Consider the following 19,874-nt stretch of genomic DNA (forward strand, 5'->3'; position numbering starts at 1 on the left):
TGCATGGAGGTAGACTTACGAACGGAGACGAACATGACCACAACCGAAACCCGCGAACATAATCCCAAATTGTTGAATCCGGACTCGAACATGCTTTATATTTGGATTTGAATTAATGAATGTTGCTCTTGTTTAAAAATAAAATTATGTCAATAGTTATGGAAATTTGGAAGACACTTTTAATGTTGCTATTTGATTTATTGAGGCTATTCTTAATTTAGTTTTATTTTATTTTATTTCTTTTTACTAACTTGTTATCATCTCTACATTATATTCATGGATGTATTCAGAGATGGGAGGGGGTTTAGAATATGTATTTATTGTCACTCCATCTAAAACTTTAATTTTTTTTAAACAAAACTTTATTAAATTAAATCTGAGACCATTACAGAAATGAGGTGATATTTCCAAATCCATAAACAAACTCAAAAACTATCGCCTTATGACCTGCAAAATTCGTTAAACGTTTGAAATAAGAGATTGACATGTTATCTAACTCTTTAATGAAATTGACACACTCTTGAACCACATGGGCCAAATATGATAAATAATGAGTCGATTTATTAATGGCTTGAACAATCAAAAGGCAATCCGATTGAACTATCATATTACTTCTATCTGACAATTTAATCCATGATAATACTTCCTAAATCGATATTGTCTCTGCTATAACTGGCTCAATACATCTTGGAATAGAAGAATGATCAGCATATAAGCATCTCCAATCTAAATCTCGAAGGAAAAAGCTAATCGAATTATAGTATTGTTCTTTAAACGTTAATGTATCCACATAAAATTGAATTTGAGAATAGCTATTTTCATTATGCATTAACGAATACCTCGTCTAACCTCTCTTCAATCCATCGGTATGAGTCTCTCCCAACTTCCCAAGTAAATAGATGTCCCCATATCTCCATGCTATTGAATCTATAGTCCGTTATTGCCGCCTGAAATCTTTCGAAAAGTCAATTAGGATGCCAATTGCCTCTTCTTTTATTCATATTGTATATAAGATCATTGAAATCTCCAATAGAGCACCAAATCTTCTCAGATTGGTCAAATAGTGATTTTAACTAATTAGAGATAATGGAATTGATAATAATTTCCCTTAAATAGGTATTGTATTTGATTATTGTACTGCATATAATTATGCAGTTGCATTAGCAACTACATTATACTCGCTTTACATGGATGATCTAGCGATGGTGGATTATTTATGGGTATTCCAAGAAACTAAACTGCTGCCAAGATACACACAAAAGACTCTTATTGACCACCGCTTATGTAGACATCCATCCCAATCGCTATCAGAGTAGCAGTGTACGTTCAGAATTGGTGCCTGAGATAGAACAATACCATAGTCCGGTGTACCTTGTATATATTGAAGAACTCGCTTCACTCCTTTCCAGTGTTCATCCGTAGGTGAGTGAAGAAATTGATATAATTTGTTGACAGAAAAGACAATGTCAGATTGTGTTAAGGTGGGATCTTGTAATGCACCCATGACACTCTAATATTCATCCCTCGAGACGAGGCGAGTTCCCAATTCTTTTGATAGAGGAGGAACTATTGCTATTGGAGTTAAAGTTAGCTTTGAGTCCACATCGTTACCCGGATATCACTAATATATTTGGCTTGACGCAAGTGAATGCCCTATTTCGTGTAACTAATTTTAATGACTAAGTAGTACTCGACACGACTAAGGTTTTAGATTGGGAATTCATGTTCAAAACTTCAATTGCTTCCTGAACTTTCAAAGTTTTAAATTACCTCAATTTTTTATCCAATTGCATTCGATAACACCCTATTCCTGTCCAATTATATTCAATAATCCAAAAACTTCAACTGTTTCGTGAACTTTAACTATTTGTTAAATTTGTATTTCTCTTAGATACATGTCAAAACGTGTCTCTAATTTTCTATATCTAATAAATTCTATTAAAAATAAGAGAGCTATTTAATGTAACCAGATAAAAATAAGAAATAATTTGAACTTTTCAAAATTTAGAGGCAATTGAAGTTTTGAATTAAGTTTTTTTTTTTTTTTTTTTTTGAGGTACAAGGGAAGGGAATAATGGAAATAGCAAGATTTATATATATCCATCAATTAGGTTTCACTGAATTGCAGTCCTACATGCTGTAGTAGGAATATTACCATTGATTGAGAGGAATAGAATAGAATGATACTAGATTTTCATTGCATTTATTTATGGTTCTAATTTTGGAAGAGGTGATTAAATTTAGCACACCCAATTTAAATGCAATTTATAATGACTCCTCTTCAGGATTTGGTAACCTGTCTCTAATTATCAATTTAATGCTGCTTAGTGTAGGACCTTTTGCCTTAATTACCTACTTTATTTTTCTTTCATTGCATTTAATTACATTTATTATTGTTAATACTATCTAGATTTGCATAAATGATTTCTTTAAGGAATACGAAGCCTGGAAAAAACAACAAACCAATAATAACTATTTAAAAATCATTCTTCTCTTGGACCGTCCACACCGATCCTCCAAAAAAATACACTGTAGGCTTATATGAGGAACATGATCTAAAGAACAAGAATTTGTGAAATTTGTCATCCAGTCAAGTCAACAGTCTGATTTTCTTTCCAAAACGAATGTACAAAACAAAGCTCTTAGTCAGTATCCCGCAACTCTTGACACTTTAAAATGAGCCAAGCCTGAAGATGATGCATATCAATCTGACCCGTCATAAAGCGTAATACTGTAATCAAATCATCTCTACATAAACTCTGCGTATAACCTTTATTCCAAGCTAAAGTTAAGCCAAGAAATAGGTCCCAAAACTCAGCTAAAAAAGCCATACCGATATCCAAATTCATTATAAAGTTTCCTTACCAGCATCCATGTTGATCCCTAATCAGTCCCTCAATGGCATAAATGAATCTAACACTATCATTTTAAAAGAAACCACATTATGCAAAGTAATAAAAAAACATAATCAACTCTCAGTTTTAAAAATATCTCATTAAATACTCAAACTTATTTAGAATAATTTATTGATCTCCAAAATTTACTTAAGGCGATATATTTAGGGATGTAAACGGATAGTGCGGAGTAGGAATTGCATTCTCCATTGCTACTCCTCAAGCTATAGAGAATCTCATCCCAAAAACCTAAACAGAAATCTCCGTTTCTCCATCTATATCTCCATCCACGACCCCACAGGGAATCTCCGTCTCTACGGGGATATTTCCGTCTCGTCTTGTTATGTATTTTTATTAAGATGTATTTAAAGTTGAGATTGAATCCCTTTTTTTTCTTAAGCAAGTTGACTAACCCTCAGCTTAAGCAAAATTTAGAAAAAGAAAAAGTGAGGAAAATCTAAGCAGTAGGAGCAGTAACATTTAAATGTCTGCCTGTGATTCACCGCCATGATTACAAGACGACGAACAACTAACCTTAGAAAGTGAAAGAAAACGATAACTGACTGTTACACTACACCCCCATTCTCTTTCTTCTCTTTCTCCTCTCCATTTCACACTATTTCATTCCAATCCCCAAATCAAAACTATCCAAATTGGAAAAATACATGATTTCTTACTAACATGGCTCCTTCTTCCTCTTCCTCTCCTTCTTCCTCCATGTCTCCTTCCTCCCCTGCTCCTCTCTTTACTCATCAATCCCCCCATTTCACTCCTGTAAGTACTTCTCCACTACAAAAAAGATTGAATCTTTTTGGTGTTCTTATTAAGTTTTTGTCTGTTTCCGTTTTGTTTTTGGCAGATTCAAGAGTGCGAAGAAGGGGAATTACAGAGTGAAGAGAGGAAGCAAACTAAGAGAGGAACGCCGGTTAAGCATCAGCCAACTCCTCTCCATATCAAAAACGGCAAACCGAACTCCAAAAAACGGCATGAAAGTTGTGAAGAATTTGAAGATGGTTCTGTAAATTGTTATAAATGCAGACCACATTCTCGAGATAAGTTCTCTGTGGTTCCTTTAGACAACAATGGTTTAAACAAGCACTCATCTTTCGCTGCTAGTCCAAATGGGATCTTCAAATCTATCTTCTCTTCCTTAACTAGAAAAAGCCCCAAATCCACTGATATACCAACGGCGAGAGAAGAGCACTGGAAAATTGCGGTGGCTGAGCTTTCTCATAAGCTGATTCAAGCAACGAGAAAGAGAGATGAAGCTATTCTTGAAGCTTCGAGGCTGAAAAACTCCATGTCTGAACTTGAAAAGAAGCTTAACAAACTTGAAGTTTATTGCCACAATTTGAAATCAGGACTTGACGAGTGTAGCAGCAATTCACCATATCGAACAGGAACCACAAAAAGCTTCAATCTTCATCATCAACATCAACAGAATAGTTCTTCAGGTGTTAATGATAAGGTCATAGAACAGTTCTTAATTTCAGTTTCAGAAGCTAGATCATCAATCAGGCTTTTGAGCAGATCACTTACTCTGCAACTAAGACATATGGGAGGCAGAGTTTTTGAAAGAATATCACTCCTTCTTCAACCATATGACATAAAGATATCATTCTCTAAGAATCCTAAAAGTGTTCTCTTTTACCTTGAAGCCTTATTGAACAAAGCTTTGTTTGAAGATTTTGAATCTGTAGGGTTTCAGAAGAGTTCTATAAACCCAATTTTAAACCCAATTGATAGATGTGAAGCAAATTATGCATCTTTCAATGTGCTAAAAGAGTTGACATGGGAGGAGGTGTTGAACAAAGGAACAAGGCATTTCAGTGAGGAATTCAGCAAATTCTGTGACAGGAAAATGAATGAAATTGTGGGTATGTTAGGGTGGAATAGAGCATGGCCTGAGCCATTGTTGCAGGCATTTTTTAGTGCTGCAAAAAGTGTATGGTTAGTGCATCAATTAGCCAATTCAGTTCACCCTGGTTTACCAATCTTTAGAGTGGATAAAGGGGTAAGATTTGACACAGTTTACATGGAAGATATGGGAGGAGAGAGAGCTAAAAAATTGATCCCAACCATGGTTAGGATGATGGTTGCACCAGGGTTCTATGTGTATGGCAATGTGGTCAAGTGCAAGGTGCTATGCAGGTACTATAGTGATACTATTAGTGAAAATAAGAGTTTGACTCTTTCTCCTTAGTTTTATTTGAATATTGAAACATTTTAGTTTAGTTTTAGTTTTGTAACACTTTTTCCTGTTCTTGTTATATGAATTGTCAATTTAGGAGATGTGATATTTGGGGATTTTTGGGTCAAAGTAAGAAATTGGCATTTAGTTATTGTTTTGTTGTCTTGCTCTTTGTTGGGTCAATTCTTAATGTCATCTTTAGTCCACAACGGTTCTTGGGAATTGAATTTTGTTAAGTAGATAGGATTTCCCAGATTGTTTTATATCTCTTCATTCCTCACTCTGTGGATAGAATTACCTTATGAAAAGGGAAAAGAAGATTCAATATCTATGTGGATGAGATGCTTGTCTTGTGAACTTCTTTTGGATTTTCTTTCATACAAATTGTGAAACTTCTTTCTCTTTTTGTTTGAGCATTCTTGTACCAACCTGGTCTTTACAAAGGATATTATCCGCTTTGAGCCAAATCCAACGTATTAGATGTCTTACCGTTTTGAAATACGGTTCTATTTTCGATGTGAGATTCAGCTCCATGACCGTCTCTTAAGTCTTTCACCATGGTATCACCCACTCCAAATCTGGTGGAAACTCGAGAATGAGAGTCGAGTAATCTGGTGGAAACTCGAGAATGAGAGTCGAGTCTGGTACAACTTTTTTTTTTGGATTTCTTTTATCCAAATTGGGGAAGGTCTTCTCTTTTTTAGCATTCTGCAACCTCCTAATTTTTTGGGCAGTCTAAAATTCGAGCTTATTCTTTATATGCATCTTGCTAGGATTGTTCCAAGTTGTTTTGGTAATGATTACTCTTGTTGTTCATGTTGATATCTTATTCCATTTTTATATGCATATTCCTATATGAATGATGGGCATATAAAGGGTTAATTTCAGTTTTAAGCTGGTTTGCAGAATCAATATGCACAAAATAAATATTAGGTATTTGTTTCGTCATTCAATTCATAATTTCTTGTCAAATTGGTTTAGAATGGCATACATAAGCATAAAAAAAATTAATATATTAGGTGCTCTTAAATTTGGTTCAAAACGAATCTATTGCCTTAATATGTAGAAGGCGAAGTGCCACGGTGGGTGGTGGTTGAGGTGGTAATGGGATATAATTTTTCATGACTACTATATCTTATTAGTGGTTGGTCCATCTGAAAATGTTTTACGGACAATCAAAAGGATCAAATTCAATAGAAAAATTGGTAAATTTTCTAACAGAGACCAAATTCTTAATAAGATGAGAGACGTGCAAAACATTGTTTAAAACAAAAGGTGGGTGAGGTGGTAAAAGTTTGGTTTGACCATAACCATGAATTGGAATAGAATGACCATTTTCGATAATAATACCTCGATTAGTGCTCGAATTAAAATAGGAAGAGAGATTACCTTACAAAGAGTTCATATGTGACGTTGCCCCCGTTTCCATGAACCAATTTGCCTCCGGTGGAATGAGCTTAGGGGGCGTTTGGTTTGGGGGTTTCAGGAAAGGGTAAGGGAAAGGGAAGGCTTCATTCCCTTTGTTGGTGTTTGTTTTGCTAATTAAATGATTCTCTTTACCCTTTTTTAGTTTTGGGTTTACCTCTAACTCCTCTAACCCATTCCTCACTTCCTCCTAAAGTTTTCTACTCCCTTTCCCCTCTTTTTCTAACCTACACTCCTTATAAAATTTTACTTTACTCCCTATTTTATTTTTTATTTTTATTTTGGTCTCTATATTTTTTTTTATTTTTACATTTCTCTATCTTTGGATTAATTTCATTTTTGTATATATTTTTAATTTTTTTACTCAAAAAATATTTTTTAACTAAATTTTACTTTTTTTATTTTTGTTTAATCCTTATATTTTTTTATCACTAGATTAATTTCACTTTTGATCCTTATAATTATTTATTTTTACCTTTTTACCCTGAAAAATAATTTTGACCAAATTTTGTTCTTTTATCATATTATTCAGTTTTAATATTTATTTTTAATTATTTTAAAATAATTATTTTCTTTTTAAATATAATATTTATGCATTTTCTTTGATTAATTTTAACTTTTATGAACTTTATATTATTATCAATAAGGGTAGCAAGTGAAAGACGTTTTGGATTGTTTGGGATTATATATGAAGTTATTTCACGTTTTATAGAAACTATAGTAAAAGAGTTGAATTTTTTTTTGATTATATATGAAATTAAAAAAAATAGTTTTGATTCCCTATTTGAACCAAACATGCACAAAGGGAATAGGGTGGAATTGCATTCCCTTTCCTAAACATATCCAAACACATAGGGGTATGAATGCTCATTCATTTCCTTTCCTTTAGTTTCCCTTTTTTGATTCCTTTTCCCTTACCCATTGTGAACCAAACGCCCCCTTAAGAGTATGCATCACAGCCTCAATGTCTGAGGAAAGAAGTCATAGCCGAATAAGCCTGTTTGGGAGGTCTCGACCCAAGAATACCAAGTTGTTGGGGCGGTCGAAATTGAGAAGAAGGCCTGGCCGATGAAGCTGTTAGGTAAGGGCAGGGAGGTATAGCCCATGGCCATTGTTGAAACACCTTTCCACATGATTTTGATTTGACAAAATTATTTAAGTAAATGATAAAAAATATTCTAACACATTAAATTTAAATGTTTTGATTTATTCACACTAATGTGTTTGTTCAATGTTGAGTTTATTAATTTATAAGACATCAAGATAAAAAGCCTAAAGGCCCACAAGTGTAATTCAAGCTCAAGTCAACAGATCAAGACCTCACGGCGCAAGAAGATAAAACGCAGTCGTATCAAGTGAAACGACGACTCAGCATGAAGAATGATCGGGAAGCCTTCTAACAAAAGCTTCAAGAGGAAGCTGCTGAGTTAAGCGACAATGCAGACAGATCAGCGGCAGAACAGAACCAACTTATAGACAAAGTATTTCTACTTTGGGTAAAGTTCAGAAGGCACAGAAAGCTGTCTGGAAGACTTTGCCATAAATGTCGAAACATTCTGTTTATCTGACGAAAAGCTGCTGAGCACTACCGTAGACAGAAGATGCAAGAATCTCATTGGCCAACGACACTGAGCACGCCCAGAGTGACAACGACAGGAAGCCGTTTGCCTCCAACGGTTATTTCGAAATTCGAAATTACCGGTGCTTGAAGTGTCGGTGTATAAAGACCTCTCAATTGCTTCATTCGATGCAGATCTTCAATTAGTCGAAACGCTGACCAAATTCGTACTTGAATTTCTGTGAGAAAAGCAAAGCAAAATCTTACACCAATTTCCAATCATTGTGTAAAAGTCTAGAGTGATTTCATTCATCTAAAGTGTCTTAGCAACTGTTGTTTAGGACAAACACTTTATCATTTCTAGAAGAATAGAAAGGAGAGGCTGAGTACTCGGTTATAGTACTCAGCGGTAGTTATAGGAGTGAGTGGAGGAATAGAGGAAGGTACTCTTGTATACTCAGCTTCTATTGTAAAAGGTTTCGTGCTCTACCTTTAAAGAGCTCAGTAGAGGATTCACAAAGCTCGGAACGAGTTCCGGGGACTGGACGTAGGCGGAGAGGCCGAACCAGGATATGTCTGCTGAGAAACTTATTTCTAAACTTTAAACTCCTTTATATATTGCTTGCTATAAAACTGACTAAGTAACGAACATACACTGAGTTGAGTGCACTGAGAAGCTGAGTTCAGGAATAGACTTAAGTGTTATCTCCTGACTCAAGGAAAGAAGCAGACTTAGTCACCAGTTGACTAAGCTTGTGTCTTGAAACTACTTAGCGCCGCTGTGTAAATCTTTTCTAAGAGAAAAGAAGTCAGCCTTAACGGACAAAATTTTAAATAGTTCCTATCCCCCCCCCTTTGAACTAACCTTGTCACGTTATACGGGACCAACAAGTGGTATCAGAGCTTAAAAGCTCACTGAGCAAGATATAACTATCTTGAGCTGATCCCCACAATGGCTGAGAACAACACTCGTTTCCTCCCAGGAAATCAGACAACTCAGATTCTTCCTAAGGGACTGTCCATTACTCGGCCTCCTTTATTCTTCGGGTCTAACTATACCTTTTGGAAGAACAGAATGAAAAATTTCATTAAGGCAACAAATATGAGTGCATGGCTTTCTATAGTCCAAGGCCCATTTGTTCCTGTTGAAACTATTGACGGCCAAACGGTTGTTAAAGCTGAGACTAAGTGGACAGAGGATGATCTCAAGAAGCTACAAAATCATGCTTCGGCTATAAACATGCTTCACTGTGCGTTAGATGCTGCAGAGTATAACAAGATTTCAGGTTGTGAGTCAGCGCAGGAGATCTGGAAGAAACTGGAGGTCACCTACGAAGGAACCAACAAAGTTAAGGAGTCCAAGGTGAACCAGCACATGAGGTTGTACGAGCTGTTTGAAATGAATGATGATGAAGGAATCTCTGACATGAACTCAAGATTCACAAACATAATCAACGAGCTCAAGAGACTTGGCAAGATCTTTACTGAGGAAGAGCAAGTCAAGAAGATACTGAGGAGTCTTCCTAAAAGCTGGCAAGCCAAGAAAACTGTTGTTGAGGAAGCTCAAGACTTAACCACCTACAAGTATGATGAACTCATTGGCTCGCTGCTGACCCATGAGATCTCAATGAAGAACTTTAAGGTGAAGGAGAAGTCTGAGGACAAGAAGCAAAAGTCTCTTGTCATGAAAGCTGACTCCACTGACGGGAGCTCAACAGACGATGAAGAGATGGCCATGTTCACTAGAAAAATGAAAAGGATGTTCAGAAAGAATGACAAGTATTCAAAGAAGCCTTACAAGAAGTTTGACAAGTACAAAGCTGAGTCCAGCGACAGTAAGTACAAGAAGGACAGCTCAAAGCCAATCACATGCTTTGAATGTCATCAAACTGGCCATATCAAATCAAGCTGTCCTACCTTAAGGAAGGAAAAGAAGAACAACAAGAAGGCAATGGTGGCAACCTGGAGTGATAGTGATGAGTCATCATCATCAGGAGACGATGCCACTGAGTCAGCAAAGATCTGCTTCATGGCAGATGAGCTTGCTGAGCCTTGTGTTTCTGAGCATGCTAACCCCTCCGTTGCATCTGACGATGAGGCACACTCAACTGAGGTAATATCACTACCCCTGCTCAGAAATGAAATGATAAATGCCATGAATGACCTCTACACACTTACAAAAAGTGTAACAAGAAGGTTAGAGCACTCAGCAGGCCATGTGACGAGATTGAGGAGGTCAAACTGAGTGACCTTCGATATCTTCTCCAAGACAACTTGTTGAGCGATTTCCGCAAGTGCACGGTATACGCTTGTAGTAATAAAAGATATCGATCCCACAGGGAACGTTTTTTAACAAAAACTTATTTTGAATCGGTTAAATTTACTTTTAAGGTTTATAATATGGAAAATCGTTTAATCGGTTTTGGTTTTGAAATTGCTAGAATAAGAATTAGATTAGAGTATGAAGATGTTAGAAAATATTCTGATTTAAGAATGAATTTACAAGACAGGAACGTTTAGTACTTTTTAGAAAAGTAAACAAATGTATTTGTTTGCATTAAGCAAAGAAAACAACTTTAAACTTTGTATGAATTATAAAGATGAAATAAATGACGGAACCTCTAATTATTAGGCTTTGAACATGACAAAACCCTTATCCGGGATAATTGCCCTTAACCAAATTAAAACTCTACCGAGATAATAATTTGCCTAAGTGTTCAACAAAGTTTCCTTGTAAAGATTTTAGATTAAACTACGTTTTAATGAAAACACCAGCATCAATCCACTTCGGCTCATTTACCAAAGTGCTGCATAAAAATCTATCGAATAGAACGGACTTTATTAGATGAAATATAAATTGATACAAGTTTACAGAGAACATGGAGCATTGAATTCTTCGACGGCGTGCAAGTGAACGGGTTGATCAATCCTTTCCTTGGGTTTCGTTAGAGTTTGTCAGGCTCAGGGGCGAATCCTCTACTCAATCTTCTCGTTGAAACTTCGTAATAGAGACTGGGTCGGTCCACTACCAAAATGAAAACTAAACTGGAACAATGACTAAACGCTACTAAACTTGTTATTATTAAATAAACAATGTGTGTACAACATATTGCTTTTTACAGAAATGAAATCTAAACTCTAATCTCTGACTCATTTCTGAGTCAGAGTTTCTGCACAAACTCTGCACTAATCTCTTTCTTCTACATCTCTTCAACTCTCCATCAACTCTTTATTTATAGATGTTGAAGAGTCTTGATTGAAGTGTCGTGTCCGTTGTGAAGAGACGTATCCATTGTGGAGAGTCGTATCCGTTGTGGAGAGTCGTATCTGTCCACCCGAACAAACGCGTTTCTTGGAATTTAAACATGTGTTTGTTGTGTTGCAAAGATTTCTGATCTTATCGAGAATGAGGAGTTGATTTCTTGGTCTTTGAATGAAGGGAAGGGGAAACTGAGGAACGCGTGTCGCGACCATGAATAGTGGGGGCCGCGGTCACGGCACGGAGCATTTTTCACTTCTTCGCTCTCGTTCGTGTCCTCGACTTGGCGTTATTAATTTTCATCGTCTTCGACTCCTTTTGTAGGGCTTTTCTTCTATTTTTGAGCTCTTTTTACTCCTATTTGGATTTTACCAAATATTTATGTACCTTGCAAGAAAGAAACATATTCGAGAGTAAAAGTATTCTAAACAGATATAAATAGCATAAATTCGTAGCAATATTGATGTAATTATTAATGATATTTTTCGGTATATTTTGGGCTTAACACAACTCAACTTTGCATAGCAACGTAGAAATTATGCAAAAGATTGTCTCTGAGGTCCAATCAGATTCTAAGAAACTGAGAAAGGATGTCACATCCATTCAGAATCAACTCAAGGTTCCGAATAAAAGAAACATTCCTCTGAACACTCAGTACTGAAGTACTAGTCAACAGAGATGGAATCCTCAGCGGAATGTCCAGTGTGACTTCTGTGGGAAGAAGGGACACACCACAAAGGTGTGCTGGCATGCTCAGCACTGGGGTGTTGACTAGTCAGTGAGATATCCCAAACAGAAGGTCAGCTGTGACTTCTGTGGGAAAAATGGACACAATGTCCAAGTGTGTCGTCATAAGATTAAATATGATGCTTTACCTGCTGAGCCTAACAAACAAGGACCCAAAAAGGATTGGGTACCTAAAGATAACTAGCTATATTGCAGGTAAGCCTGAGATGTGCTGAGAAGTCAAAGATGTGGTACATTGACAGTGCATGCTCGAGGGCATGCTCGAGGCATATGACTGGTGATGAAACCCAGTTCATCACACTTGTGCGTAAACGAGGTGGAAGCGTAAGTTTCGGAGACAACAAAAAGGGTAAGATAGTAGGGTCAGGAACCGTTGGTGGTAATCCTACTATTGAGTCAGTCTCCCTAGTCAGCGGACTTAAATATAACTTACTCAGCGTAGCTCAGCTATGTGATAATGGGAGAAAAGTTATATTTGATGACACTGGATGTAAAATACTCGAGGGAAAAACAAATGAATTGATTTTAACTGCCCCTCGTATTAATAATGTCTTTATGCTGAATCTGGAAAAGAAATTTTCAAAAAATGTATGCTTAGTGTCAAAAGAAGAAATTTCCTGGCTATGACACAGGAGACTTGGTCATGTAAGCATGGACCTCCTGGCCAAATTAGCAAGAAAGTAATTAGTTGAGGGACTGCCAGAACTTAAGTTCGAAAAAGATCAACTATGCCACGCTTGTCAAGCTGGAAAACAAACCAAACAATCTTTTCATAGTAAAAACATTGTCTCAACTAAGCGTCCATTAGAGTTGCTACACTTGGATCTCTTTGGTCCAGTCCAGCCGCTGAGCATGGGTGGTAGAAGATTTTCCTTGGTGATTGTAGATGACTTTTCTCGGTACACTTGGATCATCTTGCTGAGTAGCAAGGATGAAACCTTTGAGATGTTTTCAACTTTAGTAAGAAAACTTGAAAATGATAAAGACCTTAAGTTAGCTCACATCCGAAGTGATAATGGTGGAGAATTCAAAAACCAATAGTTTGTTGAATTCTGTGAAGCCAACGGCATTGACCATAATTTCTCTGCTCCTAGAACGCCTCAACAGAATGGGGTTGTTGAAAGGAAAAACAGAACCTTGGTTGAAATAGCCAGGACAATGCTGAGTGAGCATAGGCTTCCAAAGTACTTTTGGGGAGAAGCTGTCAACACAGCGTGCTACATACTTAATAGGGCTCTAGTTAGACCCGTATTAAAGAAGACCCCCTACGAACTTTGGAAAGGATGAAAGCCGAACATTGGATACTTCCGTGCCTTCGGCTGTAAATGTTTTATTCTAAATACCAAAGAAAGCCTAGTTAAGTTTGACTCAAAAGCTGATGAAGCTATCTTTTTAGGCTACTCAACAAACAGCAAAGCATACAGAGTTTTCAATAAACGAACTCAGGTCTTAGAAGAGTCAGTACACGTTGATTTCGATGAAACTAACCCTGCAGGAAAAGACAAGCAGCTGATTGAGGATGATCCATACTCAGCACCTGTTGACCAAGAAACAGCCGCTGAGTCACTACCTCAAGGGCTGACCAAAGGTAAAAGTGAAACCCAAATTGTTTTCACTGACCAATCTACACCTGCAGAGATTGTTGAAACACAACCAGCTCAAGACATCACTCTACCAAAAGAGATCAGAATACCAAGAGGACACTCAGAGAGTGCCATTCTTGATGCTGCTGAAAACACGCCGATGACAAGAAATCAACTCAGGAGATACCTCAGCAACGTAGCATTCGTCTCAGTTCAGGAACCAAAGAACTTCGCTGAAGCTAAGTACGATGAGTTCTGGATGAATGCAATACAAGAAGAACTTGATCAGTTCAGAAGAAATGAAGTATGGGACTTAGTGCCAAAACCAAGAAGCCAGAAGACCATAGGAACAAGATGGGTCTTCCGCAACAAGCTGGATGAACAAGGGAACGTGGTTAGGAACAAAGCAAGACTTGTAGCTCAGGGCTACAGTCAGCAAGAAGGTATTGACTACGGTGAGACCTTCGCCCCAGTGGCAAGGCTAGAGGCTATAAGAATTTTATGTGCGTATGCAAGTTATATGAACTTTAAATTATTTCAAATGGATGTTAAGAGTACATTCCTTAATGGAGTTATAAACGAGGAAGTCTATGTTAATCAGCCTCCAGGGTTTGAGGATCCCAAGTTCCCAAACCATGTTTATAAACTCAAAAAGGCTATGTATGGTCTCAAGCAAGCACCACATGCTTGGTATGAGAGGCTGACCAGTTTCCTGCTGACTAGAAATTATGTCAGAGGTAAATCTGATACAACCTTATTCATTAAGAGGAAGGGTAAGGATACCCTACTGGCTCAGATATATGTTGATGACATTATTTTTGGTGCCACTAATGAGTCCATGTGCAAGGAATTTAGTAAGCAGATGCAGACTGAGTATGAAATGTCAATGATGGGAGAACTCAACTTCTTCCTTGGACTTCAAATCAAACAAAGGAAAAATGGCATCTTCATCAGTCAAACTAAGTATGCTAAGGAGATATTGAAGAAGTATGAACTTGAGAACTGCAAGTCAATATCTACCCCTATGGGCACTGACACTGTCCTCTGCGCTGACGAAAATGGTAAGTCAGTAGACAGCAGATTGTACCGAGGTATGATTGGCTCTCTACTCTACTTAACTGCTAGTAGGCCGGACATTCAGTTCTCAGTATGTTATTGTGCTAGATATCAATCTAACCCTAAGGAATCTCATTACATAGCTGTAAAAAGAATCCTTAGATACTTGCAAGGCTCAGTGAATGCAGGTTTATGGTATCCCAATACTCATGATTTCACACTTATTGGATACACTGACGCTGACTATGGACGAGACAAACTTGAACGAAAAAGCACCTCAGGAGGATGTCACTTCCTTGGAAGCTGTCTTGTGTCTTGGTTCAGTAAGAAGCAGGGATCAGTAGCCCTGTCAACCACTGAAGCTGAGTACATTGCTGCTGGAAGCTGTGTTGCTCAAGTCCTATGGATTAAGCAACAGGTAGAAGATTATGGCGTTCAGACTAAAACAATTGAAGTCAAATGTGACAACAAGAGTGCCATTGACCTATCAAAGAACCCAATCCAGCACAGCATGATGAAGCACGTCAGCATAAGACATCACTTCATCAAAGATCATGTACTCAAGGGAGAGATCAAGCGGACCTATCTCCCAACGGATGAGCAGCTTGCTGATATCTTCACAAAGCCACTGGCTCATGAGCAATTCAACATACTTAGAAAAGCCATTGGTATGTTTAATCCTCTTCAATAAATTCTAAGTATAATATGTGATATATGCATGCTGAGTTAACTACCATGCTGAGTGATTTATGCTAAATCTATGTCTATTACATACTGAGTAGATGTACACGCTGAGTGATTATCTCAAGTTGAGTTACTAAGCACACAAATAATTCCTTTGCGTTGAACCAACTACTTAGAACATTAAACGTTTGGAATCCTTAACACTGAGTAAAAATCCGTTGCAAAATTTAATGCAAAACAGGTGAATTAAATAGCCACCTAGGATGACGTAAGCGCATTAATTAGAAAATACATGCGCCGAATGTGTCATAAATGCCAGAATCTTTGTCGATTGAGTATCTCGAGGTCAAACGGCCACCTCAACGCTTAGGATCAACTCGACACCTCTATAAATAGTGGACAAATTCCCACTCTTACCTCTTTATGCTTAGAAATTTCTGGTATTCAAATACTCTCTTCTCTAAAAATTCCCAAACTTCTCAAATTTCTCTGAAAATCATGTCGGATTCTCAGAATCTCTCCGGAGGTTGTTACAACGACAACCACTCCGATGACAACCCAACATCTCCTTCTCAGCAGGAATATAGTAAGACTCCCACCAAGTCTCAAGAAACTAGTCAGCGTGACCAATCTAAGGTCACTACACCGAGGAAGAAAACCAAGGCTGACCAAGCTACATCCTCGAAAGGGAAACAAAAGCAGGACAAGGCAAAGAAACCAGTGGAACGCACCTACTCCCTACTCTACGAGAGCGTAAGGGGGTATAAGGTTGACCACTCCCGCTGGTTTTCGAAGGGATTTGTGGAAGCTGAGCAACCCTTCTGTGAGTGGATCTCAAAGAACGGCTGGACCGAGCTGTTCTCAGTCCGTGAAGCCACCTATCCTGAGTTAGTAAAGGAGTTCTACGCTAACCTCAGAGCCGCTGATGATGATCGGGACTACATGGTCACCAAGGTGAAAGGGAAAGATATCTTCATCAACCCTGTTTACCTTGCCTCACTACTCAAGCTGAAAAACGAAGGAGCTCAACTCAGAAAATTTGGTGACCAAGATAAAACTAACTACACCGTTGAGTTCTGTAAGCCAGCCAGTCACATAGGGGAGATATCCAGCACTTCCATAGGTCAGAATCAAAAGATGGCCCATTATATCCTGACAAACTTTCTCTTCCCCAAGATCAACGCTACTTCCTCAGCGTCGAACTTCGAGCAATGCTTAATTTGGCATATGCTGACCTACCAGCCGCTCAACATGCCAATCTTTATAATCGGTGGGTTTCAAAGAAGTACTGGAACCCTTAGGCTAGGCTCCATTATCACCAGAATCCTCAAGGATCTCTGGGTGAGTTTGGTTGAGGAAATCCACACCTGGGGTACAGAAATCACTGCAGCTGCCTTGTTTGGTCTAGTCTATGATCAACCAATTGTGCCCAAGAAAGGAAAAGGGGCTGTTGTTCAGGAAACAGAGGGGATGCTGACCAGAAAGGGAAAGAAAGTGAGAAAAGATCAAGCTGACAAGCAGGACAGAAAGAGGAAAGCTGTGCAGACCTCTTCAAAAGATGCTGCTTCACCATCGAAGAAGCTTCAGTTTGTGTCCAGAGGAACAAAGCCTCAAGTTGCACAAGGTCAGGCTGAGTCTAAGTCAGCATAAAACCTCAAAAGGCAAGCTGAGCCTGAGGAAAAAGAAGAAACAGAGGTCACTCCTGATGAGCAACCACTTAGGAAGAAGAAGAAAATCTCTTCTGGGTTAAGCCTTATCAACGTAGCCCCACTTGGAGTCGTCATTTCTGAAGACTCTCATTTTGTGAGAAGTCAGGGCATTGTTCTTGAGAAGAACTCCACTGACCAACATGAAGAAGAACTGGGTGGTCAGTTTGATACTGAGGAGACAGTAGACATTGAGCAACATGAGACAGCAAATGTTGAGCAACATGAACTCATCAACACTGAGCTAGTTGATAAAGAAGCTGAGCCAACAGTAAATGATCATGCTGATCAAGGGGCACCTTCACCTACTGACTCAATTGAGTCCATTCCTGCTGACCCCTCTCCTCAAAAGGCTAAAAGATTAAGGAGACTTAAGAAGAAGGCACATAGATCCCCTGTCATTGATCTCATGGGTGACTCTCCACTGCAGGATCCGATCACTGACCTTTCAGATATGCAGTTTAAGTTATTCTCAAATCCCACTGAGTCTCCACCAGAGCAATAGGAAAAGCAAGCCTCTGTTTCTAAGCCTAAGGAACATGCCGACTCAACTGCTCTTTTAAGCCAAGGTGATACCGAGCAAGTGCTTGAAGTTCCTGCTCCTCAACATGTTGAGCTAGCTAAGGAAATACCTGCTCAAGTTAGCGCTGAAACAACTCAACCTCCTCAAACCAGTCAGCTTCAGCCTGACTCTAAGCAAGTAGATAATTCTGCCGATCATCCTCTTCCACAAACACAAGTGCAGAATATCAACTCAAGACCAGCCGCTGATCATGCTGGCACTTCCAATATTGAGCAGAACCAAACACCTCCACCATCCGGTTCTACTCGTACTCTGGCAACTGAGCCAAATAATGATGGATCCTACTCTTATCTGAATGCCTCTAAGTCTGGTCGAAGAATCATTGACTCAGCTCAAGCTCTACTCCTGGACCTCCATCAAACCAATGCTGATGCCGCTGGGTCAGTTCCTGTTGAGCCAACTCAACTTTCGTCTATCACTCAGCTTCTCACAGAAATCAAAGGTCTTAAGGATCTTCTGAGTGTCATGACTTCACTTCAGTCTCAACAGCCCAGACAGGAATCAATAACAAAGCTGGCCGAACTCCAGCTGACGATGGTAAATCACATGAACTCTCTTCAGGGTCAACTTCATAACCTGTCAGCTGCGAACTCAATGTATGCAACTTCTGCTGAAGTTCATCAACTCTTCAACCAGCTTCACTCTGAGCAAGCTAGAACAAATGAGCAACTCTCTTCTTCCTCCCAATGCTCCATTGAGCAAATCAGTGAGGTTGTTCGTCTACTCAACTTGAGTAAGGAAGAGATGGAAACTGACCAACTCAAAACGAATGAAATTCTGAAGTACTCTCAAGTCACTTTCAACCATGTGCGCCACTCGAATGTTCAACGTCAGTATTATGACTCGGCTCTGCTAAAGATGTTTCATCAAGCTTACGCCATGCTGACTAACACTATCCACTGGGTTGGAAAGTCTCAAGAATACATCCTGAGTATGCTCAATGCCTCGGCTATAAGAATTCCCAGTTCTGTTATGGATGATGGTATCCCCGTCTTTGACGGTCTCAATGAAAGCACTAAGAACCTTAAGACATTTTCTGCAAGATTAACTCGTGCTGCCATCGATGACACCTTCATTCCTCCTCCTCCTCCCGATGCTGACAAAAAGGGGGAGAAAGAACAAGCTCAGAGAACTCAATAATCAGGAGAAGCATCAGCAAGTCAGCAGAAATCCAAGGGAAAGGGAAAAGCTAAAGAGCATGATGCCCAACTCAACTATAAGAAAAAATAGCTTGGCTAGGATTGCTAGACTTAGATTTAAAAAAAATTATAGTCTTTCCCTTATGTATTTTGTTGTGCTGACCCTTAATACAAAACTATGCATGCATCTACCTTTCTCAAAACTGACTGAATTTATGTGATGCTTACTTATGTTTTGTGCTGAATAGTTAACGCATCTTCGTTAAAACAACTGTGTCAATTGTCTACATTGCTTTATGATTGTCTGCTATGTTGATCTATAAGTTGACCTCTTTTATATGTTTTCTTAACTAAAACACATTGAACAAAGAAATACTCAGCGCCCTCTGATATCTAAATCTTCCGCATAAACTGAGTTAAAAAGAATACGTTCCATGAGTTGACCTATTTCTAAAAACTGACCTTAGACTTACTTGATTAAACCTTTAAATGTTTAAAGTAAAACTAAGTCAGTAGCTCAACCCTTACGGGGGAGTATCTTGAGTAATATAAGGTCAACTATCATGGGGGAGCTCAACACTGAGTTCTTCACTGAATATTTTTGCCAACATCAAAATGGGGGAGTTTGTTGAAACACCTTTCCACATGATTTTGATTTGACAAAATTATTTAAGTAAATGATAAAAAATATTCTAATACATTAAATTTAAATACTTTGATTTATTCACACTAATGTGTTTGTTTCTCCCAACGAGTTAGCAGAATCAACTGATTGAACAGGATTACTAAAATTGAAATCATGGCCCCTCTAGAAAGCTGTTTTGCAAAATTAAAATTGTTTAACGAAAGAACTGAACTAGAAAACCTTTATTCCAGTGGTTCTTAGACAGCTTGAAGCAAATAGAAAAAGATTCCAATGTTGAGTTTATTAATTTATAAGACATCAAGATAAAAAGCCTAAAGGCCCACAAGTGTAATTCAAGCCCAAGTCAACAGATCAAGACCTCACGGCCCAAGAAGATAAAACGCAATCGTATCAAGTGAAACGA

At 38.3% G+C, this 19,874-nt stretch overlaps 1 protein-coding gene across 1 annotated transcript; it reads left to right on the plus strand.

The window, feature by feature from the left end:
* Window positions 1-3,313: 3,313 nt before the first annotated feature.
* Window positions 3,314-5,907, plus strand: LOC136210615 (IRK-interacting protein). The gene is made up of 2 exons (XM_066001959.1): window positions 3,314-3,668; window positions 3,754-5,907. The coding sequence occupies exons 1-2, from the start codon at window positions 3,576-3,578 to the stop codon at window positions 5,095-5,097; spliced, it is 1,437 nt and encodes a 478-aa protein (XP_065858031.1). The 5' UTR covers window positions 3,314-3,575; the 3' UTR covers window positions 5,098-5,907.
* Window positions 5,908-19,874: the final 13,967 nt, after the last annotated feature.

Source organism: Euphorbia lathyris, chromosome 1 (assembly GCF_963576675.1).
Source record: "Euphorbia lathyris chromosome 1, ddEupLath1.1, whole genome shotgun sequence".
NCBI classification, from domain to species: Eukaryota; Viridiplantae; Streptophyta; class Magnoliopsida; order Malpighiales; family Euphorbiaceae; genus Euphorbia; species Euphorbia lathyris.